The sequence below is a fragment of the Balaenoptera musculus genome, chromosome 21, assembly GCF_009873245.2.
Source record: "Balaenoptera musculus isolate JJ_BM4_2016_0621 chromosome 21, mBalMus1.pri.v3, whole genome shotgun sequence".
Classification (NCBI taxonomy): Eukaryota; Metazoa; Chordata; class Mammalia; order Artiodactyla; family Balaenopteridae; genus Balaenoptera; species Balaenoptera musculus.
This window is the reverse complement of record NC_045805.1, coordinates 33,576,359-33,597,777: the sequence shown is the minus strand read 5'-3', so window position 1 is coordinate 33,597,777 and position 21,419 is coordinate 33,576,359. Positions and strand designations below refer to the sequence as shown.

The window sequence follows — 21,419 nt, the reverse complement described above, 5'->3', positions numbered from 1 at the left end:
CTGATACAAAGGGAGAGTGGGAGTTTCAGGACCCCATGGTGGGGCTGCAGAGATATTTGAAGATGGGTGAGCCAGGGACCCCTCCATTCACACCATCAGGAGCCAACCCCTCCATCTTGGTGATGAGGGTCTTTCTTATCAGCCAGAGCCCACAGTGGCCCTGGGGCACCCCCTGAAATGGGACATGGGAGAACAGAGTTGACCAGCAGAGGAGACGGGAAGGAGGAGACGGGAAGAGGGGAGATTGCTGGTGGGGAAGGAGAGGGGTGGAGATCACTGACCGATGAAAATCATTCTCTGTGTGGAGCCAAGATCTACTTCTCCATTGGAACTGAAAGCTAGTTCCATTGTGTAGTCAGTTATTTGTGTTCTGAGTAGCTCTCTTTGAAGGCAGCTTTTGCCAGAAAGTTTCAAGACATCTAAGTGCAAGGGTCAGAAGGGTCCGAAGCAGGAGGGGACCAGTGAGGCTTGCGCTGGCTGCTTTCTTTAGAGCCCGGGCGGCTGGAACTTTAACTACCCAGTGAGAGTTCTGCTTTTGTGGACTTGATGGTTGGCCCTGGAAAATGTTTGTTTTTCTTCCCCTAAAATTTAACCGTCAGACAAGCTTTGGTCACAGGCTGGCTCTGCCCTGCGCCTATGTCGACACGACTCGGGGTCTCCCCTTCAGGCCCTTCGCACGGCCCCTCGCGGTCAGGGACCTCGGTCCAGCCGCCTGGACCAGCAAGATGCACGGGCCCTCTAACCCCACCGTCCCTGCCTCTCTGCTCTTCACAGAATGGGCTGAACGGCTTGCATCTGGCCTCTAAAGAAGGCCACGTGAAGATGGTGGTCGAACTTCTGCACAAAGAGATCATCCTGGAAACGACAACCAAGGTACGTCTCTTGGCGGGGGGGGGCGGGAGGTTTCCATCAAAATTCACATATTGTCCCAAACCCTAAAGACATAGAAACCAGCCCTTCCTGACAGAAACCCAAGCCCGCTTCTGAACTTCTCTCATCCTTGCAGTCAGTTCCTAGTCCTGTGAGCCCCTGAAGTCACCCGAAAAACACAGGACCCCGTTTCCACAAGGATTCAGGGGGCCTTTATCCTGATCACTCAACTGTAAATCTAAAAATAAAACCCTTTGCCCAGTGGCTTCATGCTTTCCCAAGCTAAGAGGTCCACAGGCAGGTGCCTTGGGTCCAAATCCTCGCTGAGTTGTTTCATACTCTGTGACCTGAAGCAAGTTACTCAGCCAGTGAGAAGCCTCAGTTTACTCATCTTTAAAATGGAGATTATAATAGGTAGTTGCAGGATTGGTATGAAAATCAAATGTGGTAGTGAATATATAATGCCTATTTAGGAAGAAATCAATAAATATTGGTGACTGTGTCGTTCATGAGGGCTGTGGAAGAGCCCACATCCCTCTCATTCATCCTTCTCCAGCGAGTCTTCCTTGGTCAGCCCCAAACCCATTTCATCTCCTTACTGGGTCCCTTGAACAGTGAAGAGTGTTCTCTTTACTCCAAGCATTTGTGTGATGTCACACCTCTCACAGCAGGACGTTTCTCCCCAAAGCAGTAGATTATAAACACCAGTGACTTAAGTCCAGAAACTGCAGTCATGAAATTGACGCATCTACATGTTGCAAAATCAGTTTCATTTCTTATGCATCTTATTTGTTTACTAAGCAACAAGCAGCCAGCATTTAAAAACAAACAAAATTAAACCAAAAAAATCACCTCTGTTTACTGTGTCAAGTGCTGTTTCCTCTTCTCCCCCTCCTTTCTTACATCCCATGGTTTTCTTCCTGGGCTGCTCCCGGCAACCTCTTATTTTCCATTTGCTGTTTATTCAGCGTGGTCTCATGCACAGCCCTGATTTCAGTTCCACGCAGCAAACGTTTTACCGCCTCGCGAGCAGAGAACCAGAAGAGCAACAGGTAGAGAACAGATATAATTTATGGTTATGAAGTGAACTACCAAAATATTATGAAGGTAGACTCATCTCTCGAGGTAAAATTCTGTAATTTTCATGTCATTTCCCAAAGGTGAAGAGATCTCACGGATGAAATAGACTGACTTGCTCTTTCTGAACGTGTACAGGGCATTTTTTTTCTAACCCCATGACAAATACCAATTGTTTCCACCCGGCTTCTTCTGTGGATGAAAGGGATGTGGCTATTTCTCATCTGATGCCGTCAGCTGCCTGGCCGCAAGCATGGTGCCATCTGACCGGCTGTGGTGGCCAGAGGGCTGTCCTCCCCCTGGCATCCCCACAAGAGCTGCAGAAACACTACGCTTCAGCACGTTTTACTCTCTCCGAATTTCCCCCTTGGATCGGTATTTTGCAAGCGAACGCTTGGTGTGTCTCTGTTATTTATAGAAATTGTATAAGCCAGCGTGGTTTCTGAGGGCCCAACAGAGGGAGGAAAAAAAGGGTGCAGCTGAAACCGTGGGCAAAGCAAGAGTCACAACAGATTGGGGAATTGTAATGGGTCTCGCAAGCAGGAGCGAGATTAAAAAAAGAAAAGACTAAAAAGCCAAAACCAATATAGGTTCCTAAACTGTGCTTAGAAAATTTAAAAGCGTGAAACAAATGTATTCTTTGCCTCCCCCTGCACCCCCCAGAGGCCAGCTCAGCATCCAAGCTGGTGGGGATCAGAGCCACGTCAGCCCACCCCTCCCCAGCCCGGGCACTCACTCAGCACCCACTGCGGCCACCCACCCTGCCGTGAGCTCTGGGACTCCCTGGAAATGGAGAAATTGGGTCTTTGTGGATCCAAATATAGCTAAGTAATTTTTCCTGCTTCTTTGAGGGCACGTTCCTTCATGCTGAGGGAGGGGCAGAAAAAACCCCATCTCCCTGTGACTCCGGACCTGAGGCTGGGGGTCTTCTTGAGCCTTGCGGCGTGTGCATGTGTGTGTGGAGGGGGGCACCATTCCTCACCAGGGCTGCTCTCAGCCCAGGTTCTGAAGATGTCACGGGCCGAGTCCCACGGCCGGGCCTCCACATCTCTCCCCGTCCAGCTTCCCTCCGCGTGGGTTTATATGGGGTGAGCCCTGTCGTCGTGGGATTTCAGGCAGGAAGGGGCAGACGGAAAGAAATGTTCGAAATTCCCTTCTTGAGCTGGCCCAGTGCCTGACACACACGTGCTCAGCGTGTGGTGAATGGATGAATGGACACGGCACGCCCCCTTCTAGGTGGGGAGGCGTGGAGGTCTGAGTCCTGATTCCTAGAGAAGGTTCTGGTGCCAGCAGCCCTGTTCCTCTCGGTACAGCGAGTGAGTCGGACCCAGGTGCCAAGGTGTCTAAGTGGAGGCTCTTCAGACTTCGAAGAAAAAAAGATTACTTAGCATCTATATACTCATTTCTGGCACTTATTCTCTGATGGATATTTGAGGAAGGACCCTTCTGCTTATCAAATGGGACTTAAGGAGAAATCAGAAAGACACATTTGGGAGGTAACGAGAGGACCCTCCTGCCTGAGACAGGCCGCGCTTTAGAGACAGAAACATGAGCCCTGGGGCGCCGCCGGGTGGCCCTGTGATGCCCAGACCCTGTGATGCTCAGACCCCCTGGGGGAGGCGCCTGGCTCCCAGTGGCCGGTGGCCCCAGCGCACAGACTAGATTTGAAGTCCCTGTTTGGTGGGTTTCCTGAGATGGATTGGCAAGTGTTCATGTAGTTTAGTTAAAAACTATATGCCGTCTGAACTAGAAAACGTGAGGTCGTGTGAGATCTGTGCTCCGTAAGTAGCAGAGGGACAGATGGGTCCAGCTGTGGCCCCTGTTTGACGGACGTTGTCAAGTGGGCCTGCCCCGCCTGCCCCTCCCGGAGCAGGGATGCCCGTGGGGTCACGTGGGGGAAGAGGGACTTGGGAGGGAGGCAGGAAGGAGCCTGGCAGGGAGGCGCATCCCGGAAACGGAAGCCGCCTGCTGGACCTGAGCCCGCCCGTCCAGGAAGTGCTGTTAAATGCCCAGGATGGATGCAGACAAGAAACCTCACACGTCCCCGCCACTACCACCACCTTCAGAGCCTGCCTGGCGTCTTAGTCTCTGTTACCAGTTCTCAGCTTTTGAAAAGTTTACCTTAAAACAGCTGTGAATCTCATTTGCTTCTAGCGTTTCTTCTCTCCTCTCTGACTTGGTGAACTCTGACTGACTGTATTTTACTTATTCACGTTCTTCCTTTGTGTTTTCCTCTGCCAGGTTCTATTCTATTTATTTTTCCGCACTTAGTTTCATATTTTTCTTTTCTTCTGCGTACATTATATAGTTCCTTTTACTAACCCCCCTCCCCAACTCTTTTACCTATTTCTGCCCTTCCCGCTTCTATCTGATGATTGACTACCCCTCACCCCGTGACCCCTTTGGTCCAGCCTTTGGCCGGTGCGTGTTGCTGTAATGGCACGAGGGAGCTGGGCCCGTGGGATCTGTGGCCTCCTTTTCCCTGGAGCTCGGGGCCTCCGCCCCGTCCTGCAGGGCCACAGCCTGGGAGGAGCCGGACGTCCAAGGAACCAGCTTGCCTGGCAGCCCTTCCACAGGTGTCCTGGGGAATTCTGACTGCCCGTCGGCCGATGTCAGGACGCCGAGCCCAAGTGCAGCAGATCCGTGCTGAGAAGTTGGCTTTCTTGTTCTGGGGCATTCTTTTTTCAGGAGAACGGGAAGAACTTCCCTCCCTGGGCTGCCAGGGCTGTTCATGATGTCTGATGGGTCAGGCACACAAGTGTGTGTGGTCCGCCCCTTGGGGCCATAAAGGAAGCCCGCTGCCTCCCCGCAGACGACACCCTTATCCCGCACCTGTGACAGCCCTGTACCTGTGACGGGCCCCTGGGAACCTCCTGTCTTCCCTCCCCGTGTTTCAGAAGGGGAACACGGCGCTGCACATCGCTGCCCTGGCGGGTCAGGACCAGGTGGTGCGGGAGCTCGTCAACTATGGCGCCAACGTCAACGCCCAGTCACAGGTGATGCTCAGGGCCCCGGGCCGTGGGGCTGCCCGTCCCCTTCACCCGGGTGGACGCGCTGTGTGGCCGAGTCCAAATGTATTCAAATGTCTCCAAGCACCTTCTTGCTTTTTCCTGCTTCACAGTGGACATTCTAAGCACGATGGGGTGGGTCATTGTGGACCCCATCTCTGTTCCTTTAGCTGAATAATATATTTAGTTGTGGCTCATCTGTGTATGGGGGGGACATGAGGGGGGATGAGGAAGGGAGTGAAATTAGCGGGGGGTGGGTGTGCAGAAGAGGCTGACCATTCTGGGAGGGGCAGAAGCAGACTTCCGGGGAGGATCACCCCACCTGGTGGCCTTTTGCAGTAACCCCACTATGCCATTGCAGTGTCCATGTGTTTTTATAGCTGGAGACACAGGTGGGGACGTTGCCACAAGGGCTGGGTGGAAACAGGATGCAGGGAGAGCTGTCCGCGAGTTTGGAGGATTTTGCATCGGTTTTAGCACCTGTCACTAACGTGGGTGAATTCCAATGGCTTTTTCTCTTGGCTTACAGAAAGGCTTTACACCCCTGTACATGGCAGCACAAGAGAATCACTTGGAGGTGGTTAAGTTTTTGCTGGAAAACGGAGCTAATCAGAATGTAGCCACAGAAGTAAGTACCTTGGGGATGCGGCCTCATGGCTGAATGTCTCTCGGGGGGAGGGCACGGTCCCAGGGGAGCGTGTTCCTGGGACACGGCTCGGGATGCATCCTCTGCCATGATCAATGTCCTGGGTGCCGTCGGACCTTGCAAGGGGGTTAGAAACAAAAGTTATGGCCGTTGAGGGATGCCCAGACACGTGCCAGAGAAGTGACAGCAGGGGTGAGCCTGTCATTCCCACTGTGACAAACACTGGAGGCCAGGCTGGGGTGGGGGGCGTGCGTGCACGTGTGTGTGTGTGTGTGTGTGTGTGCGTGTGCGCGCGTGTGGGTGACAGGTCTGCCTCGGACCTTCATGAGGAAGGCTCTTGCCGGGAACCCACGTACACTCTTGGACAAGTCACTCGACCCTGAGTTTTGTCACTGGTGAAATGATGAAATCGGACTAGGTGGAACCAAAGCTTCTCTTGACTCTTAGCATCAGATGACATCTGCTTTGCCAGTTCAGGGGGCCCTGTGCCCCTGGTACACACTGAGGAGATTAATAACAGTAGCTCACAATTGAAACCTTGGTGCCTGGTGTGGTTTCCAGCGTTTGGTAGGCGTTCAATAATATTTGTGAGATGAATGAAGGAACGATGGTCGGCCGTCAGTTCACGGCACTGTCCTGACATCGGGTGACGGGGTGAGAGGGAGGCAAAGAGACCGGGCAGTAAAAGCTCTCATCAACACTCAGACTAGGAGCACGTCATAAAGGAAAAGTTAAATACGCGCCAGAGGGAAATTACTGGAGGTGCTGTGAGACGGCAGGGAACGAAAGCAGGGCCAAGAGCGGCGTCAGGGGGGAGGTGGCATCTAAGCCCAGCTTGCAGGCTGTGGAGGAGGGAGGTCCTCTCGGGCAGAGGGCAAGAGCCCTGAGCTTGAAAGCGCGTGTCCTGCCCGAGGACCGAGCGGTCAGGACGGTCAGAGCAAATGGTCTCTCCTCTCCCCCCGGTCAGGACGGCTTCACCCCTCTGGCCGTGGCCCTGCAGCAGGGCCACGAGAACGTGGTGGCGCACCTCATCAACTACGGGACGAAGGGGAAGGTGCGCCTGCCGGCCCTGCACATCGCGGCCCGCAACGATGACACGCGGACGGCCGCGGTGCTGCTGCAGAACGACCCCAACCCCGACGTGCTTTCCAAGGTGAGGCGGCCGGCGGGGCCGGGATCATGCCGGGGCCCGGACCGGGGGCCCTCGGGGTCTCCACCGATTCCCGGCAGTTACTCGGAACCAGCCCAGACCACAGAAGCTCCGGCGTGCGCCCCAAGCGCCCGCCCCGCTGCGCCCGCCGTTCCACCAGCCAGCTGAGCGCCACAGGGGACGCCCCCTTTAAATCCCCAGGCAACGCTGAAGGACATGTGCTCGGTGTGGCTCCAGGTCACTCAGAACAGCGTCCAAGCGGGGCAGGAGGGGCCTCTGGCCAGAGGAGGACTTTGCAATCCATCCCCCCCACCCAGGTGGTGTTCTAGAAGTTTATTCCAGCTCTTTCCCCAGCTTCCCCCCGGTTGGAGGGAGGGAGGGAAGGGTCCCCACATGGAGATGGGACCGGGGAGGGGCCTCCCAGGGGCCTGGACAGCCCGCCGTCTGCACACGCTGTCCGATGTTTTCACTACCTGTAAATTTAGACTTAACGTCTAATCTTAACGTCTCCCTCCCGCTGGGAATGAACTTGCACTGAGTCAGTCACACAGGCCCCTGCCCCATGGTCACGGGGTTCCGCCTGGAAAACCGCTGCCTGGATTGTTAGGCGTGGCCGGGGGTTAGGAACAGAAGGATGACAAGGGACCCACCGAGGGTCAAAGGGCCACCCTGGCCACCCAGCTGGCCACCCAGGGGCCACCGCACCCCTATAGGGGCTGAAACCGTCCCGAGGATTAAGGTCATGGACCCCATAACACTTCTCACTCATTCATTAAAATCTCTTCAGAAGTAACCGTTCAGAGGAACAGGCCCTGCCTGCAGAGTGGGAGGCGACCCTGGTCCACGATTTGTCCACGTGAACCACGGAGACTGGGTGTCCCCAGAGGTAGCACCTCACTTTTGGATGTAACTTCCCGTGGGACATCTCTTGACCCCTTCCGTCCGAATCTGCCTGCCGTGTGAGGTCGGCTGGTCCTGCCGGCTTTTCAGAACCCCAGGCTGATTCTCAGGTAGAAATGCCAGTATGTGGCCTGTGACGCCTTGTCCCCCTTTGTTGTGTGCCAGACGGGATTCACCCCCCTCCACATCGCAGCTCATTACGAGAACCTCAACGTGGCCCAGCTGCTCCTCAACCGGGGAGCCAGTGTCAACTTCACGCCCCAGGTGAGGCCCTTTGGTGAGGCCGCCCGTGCGTGCAGGGACGGGGGGAACCCAGTGTCCCCCTCTCGTGGCACCAAGGACATCCCCGCACTGCAGACATGCCTGCGGGCGAGACAGCCCTGGATGGGTTTCTAAGAAATTGCAGCCTGTGTTTTTGATTCTGGGGGACCTGGGCTCAGCCAGCTTGCTGTGATGAACCAAGAGGCTGGCGTGTCCTTAGAGGCTTTGAAATCTTTCTCAGGCGAGAAGAGTCCTAACAGTGGGCTCAGAGTGGCCGCTTGCCTTGGGCTGGGGCAGGGCCACAGGGGAGCAGGGCGCAGAGCAGCTGCCTCCCAGACAAGGATGCACGCCCTGACCAGTCCCTTCCTCCCCTCCAGAACGGCATCACGCCGCTGCACATCGCTTCCCGCAGGGGAAACGTGATCATGGTGCGGCTTCTGCTGGACCGCGGCGCCCAGATAGAAACAAGGACCAAGGTGGGTGCCAGCAAGCTGCCCGGCAAGGCCAGGGGAGGGAGTGCTGCCTGCCAGGGCCCCACCCAGGTAGTGGGCTCCCCATGACCAGCTAGGGAAGGGCGTCCAGCCTCTAGAACAGCCCACAGGGGCAGCTGGAGACCAGACTGCTCCACCGAGCTGGCCCTTAAGGAAGCCTTCTCGTGCCTCTCCGGCTGGAATGATGCCACAGGTGCCTTCTCTCCAGCGACCTCTGATGGGTGCCTCTGGGGCTTTCTCTTTTTGACTGTCTTTTAAAGGATGAATTGACACCTCTCCACTGTGCAGCTCGGAATGGGCACCTGCGAATCTCAGAGATCCTGCTGGACCACGGGGCGCCCATCCAAGCCAAAACCAAGGTGCGAGCTTCTTTTCTGCGAGGAGCATCTCTTAGGCAGGGCTCCTGGTCAGGCCGACCCGGGGCGAATCCCATTTCTGAGAAACAGAGATGCTAATTCTACTAACTCAGCCAGTGTGTGTGACGTTGACCCCAATGTCTGTCACACAGGAGGCACTCAGCTCTAATTATTATCTAGATCAAGGTTGGCACCCTTTCTCTCTAAAGGGCCAGATAGTAAATATTTTTAGACTTTGCAGGCCCTGGTCAATGTCACAACAATTCAAGTCTACCACTGTTGTGGGGCAACAGCCGTGGATAATGTGCAAACTAGCAGCCCTGTTCTAATAAAACTTTATTGCCAAGCACAGACAGCAGGCTGGATTTGACCCATGGGCTGTCATTTGTCTGTACAGCTCTAGATCAGGCCTCATCTCTTTTACCCTGGCTCCAGAAAAGACAGGAACTAAGCACTCGGGGAGTCTTCAGAGCCTGGGCCAGACTGGATGATGTTGAAAAGAAAACAAAACGGTTCTTCTCAAGGTCCTTTCGGGGCCAGAGCAAAAGCCCGGCCCTCAGTTCTAATATGAGGTCTTGAGTCTTACTGGGGCTAAAGCTGTCAGACTACCTGGTGTTGCCTACACCGCCTCCAGGCCCACTGCCTCGTTCTTGGGGTGAATTTAGAAGGTGGTCAGAACAGAGCAAGGCAGAAACCAGACCCACCCATGGTCACTCCTGAGGTTTTCTGTGTGCAGCTACCTGCCATAAGATTCTACACCATAAAAGCAATTTATTCCCTGACCGAGGATCATGTGAGTGTTCAATGGAGCTCTCTGAAATCTGGGTCATGTTCACGGCCCAGGCTGTCCTGTGTGTGTGTGTGTGTGTGTGTGTGTGTGTACATTTCCCCTTTTTATAAGGACAGCAGTCATATTGGATTAAGGTCTACACCAGTGACCTCATCTTAACTAACTACATCTGCAATGATCCTATTTCCAAATGAGGCCACATCACGAGGTCCTGGGCTTTAGGACTTCAACATGTGAATTTTGAGGGACACAGTTCAATTCAAACACTAACAATAGCCATCATGCAGCTTGATTGTGTTTCTCCCTCGCTGAAAATCCTTCTTTCAGTTGTCTCTTGCTAAAACCTAACGTCCCAGTTTCCTCGCTCAGGGGCTTTCATGATGCAGCTCCCGCCTGCCCCTGGAGTCCAGCTCTACGCCCGTGGCCTCCCGCGTGTTTACCTGCATGGAGCTCCCTGGGTCCCAGGGCGGCTCCCTCTGGAGCACTGCACACGCCATTCCCTTCTCGGGGATGCTCTTCCTGTGTCTTCTCCCTGGCGAGGTCCTAGCTCAGGGATCACCTCCCCGGGAAGCCTTCTCTCCCCATGTCCCCCCGACCCCATCATGACTCCACCCTCCCCTGCTCCTCTGTGCTTTATCACGCCTTCCTGATGTCACCACACGGAGTGGCAACAACGTACCTCTTTCCCCATCTTTAACCTACTAGTCTGCCAGCTTCCTTGGCCTGGAATTCTGTCTGTTCTGTTTCCCCAGAGCTGATCCCATACCTGGTGCACTTTGATCACTTAATATTTGCTGGATTAATGTCTGAATGAATGAGTGAGTGAGTCTTCTCTGTCTTTAGTTTTTTGAAATAAATTGCTATTTAAGAAACAGTGAGGATCCTTAACAGTTTCTTAAAGTGATGTGCACTTGTCAGGGACAAAGAACGGAGGGTTTTAGATCCAAATTCCATTTTAGCATCATTCATTCGTTCAAGACCACATTGATTAAGGACCACTGTGTGTGTTTCATGCGTCCGTGGGGCGTGTAAGAGATACTAGGCACAGTCACTGATCTTAAGAAGCTTCTAAGGAAGGAGAGAAGATACATACACCTGAAAAGTTAATTATGAAAACAATTCAGCAAGTATATAAGTACGGTCCGAGTGAGGGGTGCAGATGAGAAAAGCCCACAGGAATCAAAGGTGGCCAGGGGAGGCTTCGTGGAAGAGGTGGGCCTGGCTAGAGCTGGCCTGGAGGATTTGGCGGGGTGAGAAGAAGGTTTGCAATCAGAGACCAGCAGGAACGCGGAGGCCGGAATGAACCAGGCTCACCCGGGAGCCACGTGGAAGCCCTGTGTAGGGAGGAGGTGGCAAGTGAGGTTGGAATCATTGCCTGCCTTGAATTTCCGTGTTCGATTCCTTTGCGACTGGTTGTTTTCCCTCTTCACCAGAATGGCTTGTCCCCAATCCACATGGCGGCTCAGGGGGACCACCTCGACTGTGTCCGACTCCTGCTGCAATACAATGCAGAGATAGACGACATCACACTGGACCACCTGACCCCGCTCCACGTGGCCGCCCACTGCGGCCACCACAGGGTGGCCAAGGTCCTTTTGGATAAAGGGGCCAAACCAAACTCCAGAGCCCTGGTGAGTGGGAGGCTATCGGAGAAGGTGCCAGAGGGGCTAGGGCCAGAGCTGCATGGCTGAGCCCCCCAGGGAGGTACCCAATGGTGCCTGGAGCTGCCCTGGAGATTCAGGGCGGGGACAGTGTCGGGGTGGGAGGGGGGTGCTGAGGCCCGTGGGGCGTGGCAGCGCACAGGCGGATGTGACCTTACTCCCTGCCGCATCCCACACATAATGACCGAGCCCCCGTAACAGGCTGAGGTCCGGATGGGTTTGGGCCCAGGACACCTGACTCACAAGCAGTGCGTGCGGTAGGTATGCGGGAGGTCACTCCCGTCCGTGCCCAGAGCTGAGGGATGGTGATTTCTAGCGACTGCCTGGGTTTTTGATCTGCTTTGGGGGTGAGTGAAATGGGCTCAGCTAAGCATCCTTCCTCTGCAGAGGGGCTCACAGTGGTCATGGTGCTTGAGCAGAGGTGAGTTCAGGCCTAACGCAAGTTCCCTCCTGGGACTGTGGTTCCTTTCGCTCGCCCCAGGCCGGGGGCTCCCAGGGAAGTTGCTGGCGGGGCCGGAGCGCTGCACGGAGGCTGCCCACACCCCCATCTCCCCTCTGCCCATTCCCAGAGGAGGAGAATTTGGAAGCCCGGACAGCCTCCAGGCCGCAAGGATGGCTCGTTCATTCATTTATTCATTCATTTGTTCAGAAAGCTTTCACCGAGCAGTCCCCACTTGCCAGGCACCGTCTGGGGTAGTCGGGGTTTCTCAACCTCAGCACTACTGACATTTGGGGCCCGATATTCTTTGTTGTGGGGAGACTGACCCATGAATAGATGTTTAGCAGCGCCCCTGGCCTCCGCCCACTAGGCGCTAATAGCACTCCTCCCCTCGTTGTGACAATCAAAAACGTCTCTAGACATCGCCAAGTGTCCCCGGGGCGGGGGATGGGTGGTGAGACAAAATCCCCTCCCCTCACATTGAGAGCCACTGCCCTAGGGGATAAAGCACTGAAAAAACAAGCAGACAGACAAAACCCAGCGAACAAACAGAAATCCCTGCCCTGGTGGGGTTTACATCCTAGCGTATCATGTTCGAGCAGGGCTGAGGTACAGAAATCCATTTGACTAGAAACGCACGGCGGTTTCAGGGAACGTGCTGTGCTTCACAGCAGTTCTCTTTATCGTAAATTTCCCCTTAAGGAAACTTTAAACGGCAGGCACTTTCAGTGTGTCCAAAAATATGACTAAATCTGGAAGAAGGTTTTACAGACAACGTATCCAGGACCTCGCCTGGTACAGTGAGAGCCGCCCGCCTCTTCCGTGATCCACAGTGATTGACGTTTAGGCTGGGCAAGGGCTGCCTTTTCATCAGCAGGGTGGTCTGGGTGTTCCTTGGGCTTGAGTGTGAGCCCCTGCTTGCCTGTCTCCCTTTGTGTGGGGCTGCAGAATGGCTTTACCCCCTTACACATCGCCTGCAAGAAGAACCATATCCGCGTCATGGAGTTGCTGCTGAAGACCGGGGCCTCCATCGATGCTGTCACTGAGGTAGGAGAGACTCCGCAGGCGAGTGGACGGTCTCCACGAGTCTTCTTCCAATAGCCATCTTGAGAGTTGTTCTTTGTGGCTGCGTGTGTGTGTGTGTGTGTGTGTGTGTGTGTGTGTGTGTGCTAGTCTAGAACTCTCAGAGGAATACATCAGGGGTCGCTAAGACCGGGAGCTGGTGTCAGATCTCAGGGAGCTGTCCAAGGTCAGATGCAAAATGTTTTGAGTTGTACATGTGGGTGGAATCACCCTGCAGTGTTTTTTTCCCCCCTCCGGCCATTTGCCTGGAAGCAGACCCATTTCATAGAGCTCCCTTTCCTTGGAAGACTGTTCTGGAACCCCTAGAGGCAGGAAAGCTTAAGCTCCATCTGGCTGTGTCTCTGGAGGAGCGGGAAAGGCTCCCCCGTCTCACTCCTGTCTGGTCTGTTCCAGTCCGGCCTGACACCTCTCCACGTGGCCTCCTTCATGGGGCACCTGCCCATCGTGAAGAGCCTGGTGCAGCGGGAAGCATCGCCCAACGTGTCCAATGTGGTGAGTCCGTGGGGAGAGCAGGCCCTTCCTGTGGACGGAGGGCTCAGAGGCGAGCGTTTGCCAGCGATCCCAAGCTCTCCTCTCGAGGACAGAGGTAGAATTCTCAGAATAGCAGGGGCCTCGGACTCGGGGAGGAAGACTGTATGTACTGACGCTTTCCCAGTTAAACGTGTCACCCATCTGTAAGTCTTGGGGGTTTTATTTTGGACGGTCATTTGGGAACTTCTGTGAGTGTTATCTGGGAATACATGTATGTTTCTAAACATTCCTTAGCTCTGGGATTTACTTTTAAGTGTATCTTACACATACACACACACACACACACACACCGGGCATCAGCAGACTAAAGGCTGAAGTTGCTTGCTGGGGCAACTCCACCTCTTGGATGAATGCCCGCCAAGCTACTCCAGGCTGGCACTGCGGAGCTCTGTGTGTGCCCTTTTGGAAACCCAGCAGGTGTTAACACTTCCATAATTTTGTTATCTTACAGAAAGTGGAGACCCCGCTACACATGGCAGCCAGAGCAGGGCACATGGAAGTGGCCAAATATTTGCTCCAGAACAAAGCCAAAGTCAATGCCAAGGCCAAGGTGAGTTCTGGAGATGGGAGGGATCCCAGACGGAAGCAATTCAAGCGCAGGAGGAGCCATCCTCCCTGATCGGAGACCAGGCTGCAGGGCTCGGGGCGCCGGGATTCCTTGTCACACCTGCTTGGTTCTGCTTTGCAAGGGTTCTGAGAAGGCCAGAGACGTGTTGGCATCAACAAAAGGCCAAGAAACAGTATTGGGGCAGGGGGCTGAAAGGTTGCGTGTGGGTTACAGTCACAGTATCAGTAGAGAAGCAACTTTTTGAAGAAAGGGTTGCCGGTGAAAATCAAGGTGCCCCCGCGATGTAAAAGGCATCTCTGAGGGACTGAGTGAGCAAAGGGTAAGAAGACCTGCTGAGTTTGCAGTTTGGCTTTGGCCAGGATCAGGCTTTCCTACCGCACAGACCACAGAGCCTCTGTTTAGTGTCAGGACTGTGGTTTGGGTTTGAGCCACGTGAGGGAGGCCCCCAGCTGGGCCCAGTAACACAGAGACCCTGCCCACTGACCCCCTCAGCTTCCGGAGGAAACTGGAAGGGGCAGGGGGCGGGAGCTGGGATGAAAAGTCATCTTTCCCCAGGTCTGACCCTCCCATCACCCCTGGCTTAGAGAAAACCAGGGTAGCCTTCAGACAGAAAGACAAGTGGACGCTTAGACAGGACTCAGGAGACAGTACGGTTCACCTCGTTTGATTGCCCTTCGCTTTAGTATGCTTTGCAGATAATGTGTTTTTTAGAATTTGAAGTTCTGTGGCAACCCCGCGTTGTCAGGTGGATAGCATTTTTCTAGCAGTAAAGTATTTTTTAATTAAGGTAAGTGTATTTTTTAGACATAATCCTATTGCACACATAATGGAGTGTAATGGCATGTAAATAACTTTTATATGCACAGGGAAGCCAAAAAGATTCATGTGACTCGCTTTACCGTGTTACCCAATTTATTGCGGTGGTCTGGAGCTGAGCCCACAGTGTCTCCGAGGTCTGCCTGTAAGAGCAACCACAATGTATAGTTTGTGCCAAACGTGGTGTGAAACATCTTATACACGCTGTCTGCTTGATCCTAACCATAGCCCTATGAGGTCAATACCATTATTCCCATTTTACAGATGGGAAGGCTGAGCCTTTGGGCAATTAAGTAGGAGTAACAACTAACTTGAAAGGTTGTTATAAGGATTAAATAATATAAAACATATTCGTTCCCATAACTCAGAGATTTGAATCTCAGCTCTTCCTCTTACTAGCTGTGTGGCCTTGAGAAAGTCACTTAACCTCTCTGGGCCTCACCTGCCTTCTTTATAAAATGAAGAGTTGGGTTAGGTAACCTTAGCGTTCCGTGTTCTTTGCTTTTGCTTTGGGTTCCAGGATGACCAGACCCCACTTCACTGTGCAGCTCGCATTGGCCACACAAACATGGTGAAGCTCCTGCTAGAAAATAACGCCAACCCCAACCTGGCCACCACTGCCGGGCACACCCCCCTGCACATCGCGGCCCGAGAGGGCCACGTGGAAACGGCCCTGGCCCTTCTGGAAAAGGAGGCGTCCCAGGCGTGCATGACCAAGGTACAGCATTCCTCCTCCCGTTCTCCAGAGCGGCAGGCTGGTCCCAGCTGGGCCTGGGGCAGGGGAGGGCGTTCCCACCTGGTCCTCTGTATGGCCTTGACTGTGCTGAGGGCTGCTGGGAGGAATGGACCCACAGGACTGGCCGCCACCTGTGAGCCGGATGTGTCCCGTCCTTCCCCAGGAAGGTGAACTGTAGTTTCTCGTCCAGCCACCAGCCCTCGTCTGTTTATCATGGAATGAATGGCTCAGGACCTGCTCTGGCCAGACCAGACAGGCTCTGGGATGCGACAAGGCTGGCGGCCCAGCCCCCGCCCTCAGCTAGCTGGCTGTCAAATAACAGCACCAGTGGTTTGGACTCCGTCGCAAGAGGGGCAGGTGGCAGCCCCCTGGGCTCTGGGAGTCTCAGCGGGATCACACCTTCTGTGCCCTTTATTCTACCGGCGTCTCCACGCCAGTCGGGGTGGGACACCTCCTTCGCCGCGGGCCCTTTCTCCAGGGAGGATGGCGGGCCTCCCCATGGTTCCGACGGCCTGTGTTTCTCCTCAGAAAGGATTTACCCCTCTCCACGTGGCGGCCAAGTACGGGAAGGTGCGCGTGGCACAGCTGCTGCTGGAGCATGGCGCGCACCCAGACGCCGCCGGGAAGGTGAGCTTGACCTTCCCTCCTGCCAGGGTGGAGCCGGGGCAGAGGGGCAGCTGCGCCCGGGTGGTCGTCTCTGCCTGAGCCCACTGCGTCCCCCTTGCGAATGGGCAGCCGTCCAGGAAGAATGGCCTCTGGGGAGATAGATCTTTCTGACAGAGACCTTGCCCTTCTAGAAAGACCCGGTGGCCCCTCTGAGCGAGGGTGCTGTACTGCCCCATCAGCCCCTAGGACCCCCAGGAATGAGGAGGTGACCCCCAGGACTGAGGAGGTGACCCCCCAGGACTGAGGAGGAGGTGATCCCCCCAGGACTGAGATGGTGACCCCAGGAATGAGGCAGTGACCCCAGGAATGAGGTGGTGACCCCCAGGACTGAGGAGGTGACCCCCCAGGACTGAGGAGGTGACACCCCCAGGACTGAGATGGTGACCCCAGGAATGAGGCGGTGACCCCCAGGACTGAGGAGGTGACCCCCCAGGAATGAGGAGGTGGCCCAGGTCCAGCTGCTTGTGTTCTTTAGTGACTTCAGCTCAAGACTGGCTCTGAAATGGTGTCAAGCAGATTTCCTGTGTAACAGGAAAGTGAATACGGATCCCCACGTGGTGCTGCCTGGAGCCACAGGCATGGCCAGTGGGACGTCCCCTGAGTGAAGGCTGTTCCGTGTCCATCTCCCCGCAGAGTGGCCTGACGCCCCTGCACGTCGCCGTGCACCACAACCACCTGGACGTCGTCAAGCTGCTGCTGCCCCGGGGCGGCTCCCCGCACAGCCTGGCCTGGGTAAGCCTCCTGGTGCCCACCCCGTCCTCACCCTGTCCCCACCCGGGGACAGTAGGCGGCCGCCACCCCTCAGGGAGGGCCGTGCAGAAGCAACCCGATTACCTGCAGTGCGACGGCTGCTGACTGGGGACCGCAGCGGGCCGGGAACTGGGGAGCACTTCTCAGCCACAGGTCACCTCGCAGACGTGGAGCTCGTTTCACACAACTAATGTGTACCCCAAACTGGCGTCAGAGGTCGGCATGTACAGCGTGTTCGTGGATTCCGGGACCAGGGCCACACTTGGAGAATATTCAGGGCTGGGGGCGAACTCACCAGAACCTTGGAGCGAGGAACCTGTCTTGAATGCGAATAGTCTCCCCCAAATCTGTTTCTCTCTGGAGTTCCGGCTCTGAGATGGTGCCGTTTCTGTACATACGTTACACGTTGAGGTGTGGCTGGCGTGCACCCTCACACCAGCCCCTGAGATGCTCAGAGCCATGGGTGCATCGCCCCGAGGGACCCTGAGTGTAGGGAGCGGATGGGGCTTATGTAGGAGTGGACTGAGGGGGCGCTGTACGAGGTACAGGGATAAAGCTGGACGCGAGGATCATTTTGGGGGGACAGGCCGTCCCCTGTGGGATGAGAAGGTGTGCAGGGTCTGTGAGGGGAGGGGGGCCGAGGGGGCTGGTGGCCCCGCAGATGAGGGGCGAGGAGAGGGGGCAGGGCTCGGGTGCAAAGGACAGTCGCGGTCCCTGAGCTCACCACAGTGCTCAGCCCTGCGGCAGGAGGGAGCCATGGGTGGGTCAGAGTGTGATTCCAGCCGACACCTGCTGACTTCCGTGGGGACGCAGGGAAAGTCAGGGCCGGGCTTCAGCTTGCCTTCCCCTCTCAGAATGGATGCTCATCTGAATTTTACAGCCTCACTTTCCTGCAGACACAGCGTCTCCCAGACACCCCGTCTCCCTGGGCTCTGGTCCCGCGCTGTTGTAGCAGAGCCCACATCACTGTGTAGACAGCGCGCAGCCCTGCTGGGACGTGACTTACTCCTGCTTCTAAAAATAAAACGCTGGACTCCCCTCCTCCTTGCACCGCTCCTTATATAAAAGAAATCAGAGCCAGGCTCATGGTATTTAAAGGGAGCTTTATCCAAGCACAAACCCTGCACAGATGGGTTTTGTTTCCATGGCAAAAAATAGTTTCCAAAGCAGTCTGGCAATTTTGTAGAATTTCGCATGCAAGTCTCTCTGCACCCAAACCAAACCCACCCCTTTCTAATTTTGATGCTAATGTTGTTTTAATGTTTAGGCAGATCTCTCTCTAGGGTGCGCATTCCTTTGGACGAGCTCATTTCCTTGGGAAAGAGGAACCTTTTACTGGCTCACACCGTTCCTGAATCTTTCCCCCGACTCTCCTGCCTCCCTGCCCCTCGTCCTTGTCACCTACAGAAGGTCATTCGTTCCCTGTAGTCCCAGCTTGGAGAAAGCTCACAGGGATTGGTCCCTGATCTGAGACCGACGGTTGTTCTTGTATCTTGGTTTTAACTGGGGGTCACCTGGCAGCCTGACCTGGACGGGATGCCGTTCTCCCAGTGCAGACATCCTCCATTGCCCAAGTGGCCTGGACTCCTGATTATACGAACGTGAATAAGTACTCAAGTTCCTGTCCTTTGTTCAGTAAAAGAGGTCCTAATAATCCTTGCTTCCATGCAGGGAATGGAAGGCAAGCTGCAGTCAGGCACCGTAGGTGAGCAGCGACCTCACCCCATTTCATCCTGACTTGGGAGCTTGTTACGAATGCAGAATCTGGGGCCCCCCAGTCAGAATCTGCACTTTACCAAGATCCCAAGTGATTTCATACACATTCAAGTTTGAGAAGCACGGCTCCAGCTAAAAGACCTGGGCTCTGGAGTCGGAAGATTCTCTGATACTCAGAGAGAAGGATCTCCATTTGGGGATGACTCCAAATCTCAGGTCTGATCCACGGAACCGCACCTCTTTTCTTTGCTCCCTTTTGATACAGTACAAACCTCGTTTTGTTTAATGAATTTTATTACAGTCAAAATGCCAATCTTGTCAGGGGAACACAACCTACAGAGAATTGAATGTTTTCTCATAACATAATCAAATTTAAAAGGAGGAACAGTAGGATGAATCATCTTACATAATTACTCAGAGAGAAGGATTTTTATTATTCAATTTAATTCTTTGGGTAAATGACAACTTTCCTTTCCCCAAAATCTACTTTGCAGATAGGCTGATCTCACCCTGTCCCCCAGTGCTTTAAACTGGGATTTTACTGTACTGGTCAGCCCCTTTTTTTCTGTTTCTCTTCCCTGATCAGTGGATCCTGGCAGAATCAGAAATGTCGATTTCCACAATAAGGCAGTGGCTGGCAAAGGAGGTTCAGTTCTGTGGGATGGCCAGAAGGATGCTGGCCGTGGCAGGAGACCATATGCCTTATGCCATCTGCTCTGGGACTGGGTGGGCATATGCTTAGAAAGTCCTGGGTCCTGCTCGGAGGTCCTCAGGCCTGGCATCCCCCTTAGCCCTGAATGCTTTGTGGCCAACAACATCAGCCTTACCCAGACGCTTGTTGGAAATGCAGAGTCCAGGGCCTCCCTATACCGTCTGAGTCAGAATCTGCATTTTACGGAGATTCCAAGTGGAATCTTGGCTCCAGTTGAAAGAACCTGGAATCTGGAGTCACAAGACCAGACTTGGGTTCTCTGTTGTTTCACTTACTATGTGACACTAGAAAAGGCATTTAGCCTCTCCGAGAACTGGCTTCTTTATCCACAAAGCAGGGTAGTAATAAAAATGCCTGTCTTACTTGCTGTACGTGGGTTGCAGTGAAGCTCGAAAAGGATAATGTAGGTGGAAGTGGTTTCCAACAGTGATGATCAAAGTAGGCTGCCTGCAGTGGGGTATGGAGTTTGCTCCCATGCACTGCTTCCTTCATTGAGAAAGTCTTCCTCCCAAGACAAAGGGGAAAGGAAAGCCAGCTGAATAGAGGGTGCACAGTGACGTAGCTGATTTACTGTGGGACCAATCTCCTCGTCTCATAACGGACTTAACAGATTTGTGAACCAGAGCACTGCAAAACCATACAAAGGTTTATTAATTTTCTATCTCAATTTTGGAAAGCACCTTCACATATATTATCATATTTGATCCATTCAACAACTTTAAGAACAAGGTAGATGTTACTATCCACTTTCAATGGCTTAAAAAATACAAAAGGAAGTCTAGTTGACGATCTTGCCCCTAGTCACATGGCCGGTTAAAGTGGACCAAGGACTGACTCCACACCCCCAGGTCCCTTGCTGGGGACATGTACTCTTAACGCCACCTGCCTGAAGCCACCAGGCCCAGGGGGAGCTCTTGGCCCAACGTCACGAGGAGAGAAGGGCTCTGTTCCTTTTCCTCTATGAACTGTCTTTGGGGGGCATGTTTCTTACTGCAGGAGAGAGGGCATGGAAGCCTTTCCTTTACTTGTGTGCCTAGCTTGCTGGGTGTTCTGTAGGCCTGCCGCCTGGTTGAATCCTAGCATCTGTTGGGGACAGAGCACCTTGTGCACAGAAGATAGATGGAGAGAACGGGTAGGGCATTTGCTGGCTCTGGGAGCCTCTCCAAACCAAATGGCCTCGGTTGGTTGGTTTGTTTACTGAAGTGGCCCTCCCGGGTGACACCAGCCCTGAACCAGGCCTCCTGACCCCTCCTCAGAGGATCTAAAACGTAAGGCATGCGCTAAGCTTGTCAACTCAGCACTCCTGGAACCAGGCTCCGGCGGCCCCTTCTGTTTCAGAACGGCTACACCCCTCTGCACATCGCCGCCAAGCAGAACCAGCTGGAGGTGGCCCACAGCCTGCTGCGGTACGGGGGCTCGGCGAACGCAGAGTCCGTGCAAGGCGTGACCCCCCTCCACCTGGCGGCCCAGGAGGGTCACGCGGACATGGTGGCTCTCCTGCTCTCCAAACAGGCCAACGGCAACCTGGGCAACAAGGTAAACACGCGTCTGCAGATATCCCTGTAGACTCAATCACATTAGGGGGTCAGCTGACGGCACACTGCATCTCAGGATCGAGCACCTGCTGTGTGCCTGGGTTCTGAATCAGGTGATGCGCACGCACACCTGCATGCGCGCGCGCGCGCGCGTGTGTGTGTGTGTGTGTTCTTCGTTGCAGCGTGTGGGCTTCTCTCTAGTTGTGGCGCATGGGCTCAGTAGTTGCGGCTCGCGGGCTTTAGTTGCCCCGTGGCATGTGGGATCTTAGTTCCCTGACCGGGGATCAAACCTGCGTCCCCTGCACTGGAAGGCGGATTCCTAACCACTGGACCACCAGGGAAGTCCCCCTGTGTAGGTTTTATCTCAGTTTTGTAAATGAATAAACAGGTTCAGAAAGGTTGCTTATTCCAAGATTGCAGGACCCCAAGCCTACCTGATGCCAAAGCTTTGGCTGGTCCTTTCTAAAGAGGTTGACTCAAGAATCTACAAAAAGATCACTATTGAAATCCACTGCATGCTTTTCCAAATATAGGCCAGCGTCTACATTCAGGAATGTACTAAGTAAGCTGGGACTAAATATTCTTTTTCTGTGAGGAAGATATTGTGTTTTCAGTGCCAACCTGTGCCTTAAATGGAGTTCAGTCCAGGGACTGTTG

The 21,419-nt window shown here is 54.3% G+C and overlaps 1 protein-coding gene across 7 annotated transcripts in view; it reads left to right on the top strand.

The window, feature by feature from the left end:
- The window catches only part of ANK1 (ankyrin 1), a 208,795-nt gene that overhangs the window by 136,942 nt on the left and 50,434 nt on the right, over nucleotides 1-21,419 (top strand). For all 7 annotated transcript variants that reach the window (XR_005018152.1, XM_036838539.1, XM_036838538.1 and 4 more), the window contains exons 3-17: nucleotides 775-873; nucleotides 4,845-4,943; nucleotides 5,485-5,583; nucleotides 6,569-6,754; nucleotides 7,817-7,915; nucleotides 8,290-8,388; nucleotides 8,664-8,762; nucleotides 10,983-11,180; nucleotides 12,598-12,696; nucleotides 13,126-13,224; nucleotides 13,715-13,813; nucleotides 15,168-15,365; nucleotides 15,912-16,010; nucleotides 16,683-16,781; nucleotides 20,566-20,763. Coding sequence is in view for 6 of the 7 variants with exons in the window: in XM_036838539.1 (XP_036694434.1) it covers nucleotides 775-873; nucleotides 4,845-4,943; nucleotides 5,485-5,583; nucleotides 6,569-6,754; nucleotides 7,817-7,915; nucleotides 8,290-8,388; nucleotides 8,664-8,762; nucleotides 10,983-11,180; nucleotides 12,598-12,696; nucleotides 13,126-13,224; nucleotides 13,715-13,813; nucleotides 15,168-15,365; nucleotides 15,912-16,010; nucleotides 16,683-16,781; nucleotides 20,566-20,763 (1,869 nt within the window). In the remaining variant the exon portion in view is untranslated. The remainder of the gene's footprint in view (nucleotides 1-774; nucleotides 874-4,844; nucleotides 4,944-5,484; nucleotides 5,584-6,568; nucleotides 6,755-7,816; nucleotides 7,916-8,289; nucleotides 8,389-8,663; nucleotides 8,763-10,982; nucleotides 11,181-12,597; nucleotides 12,697-13,125; nucleotides 13,225-13,714; nucleotides 13,814-15,167; nucleotides 15,366-15,911; nucleotides 16,011-16,682; nucleotides 16,782-20,565; nucleotides 20,764-21,419) is intronic.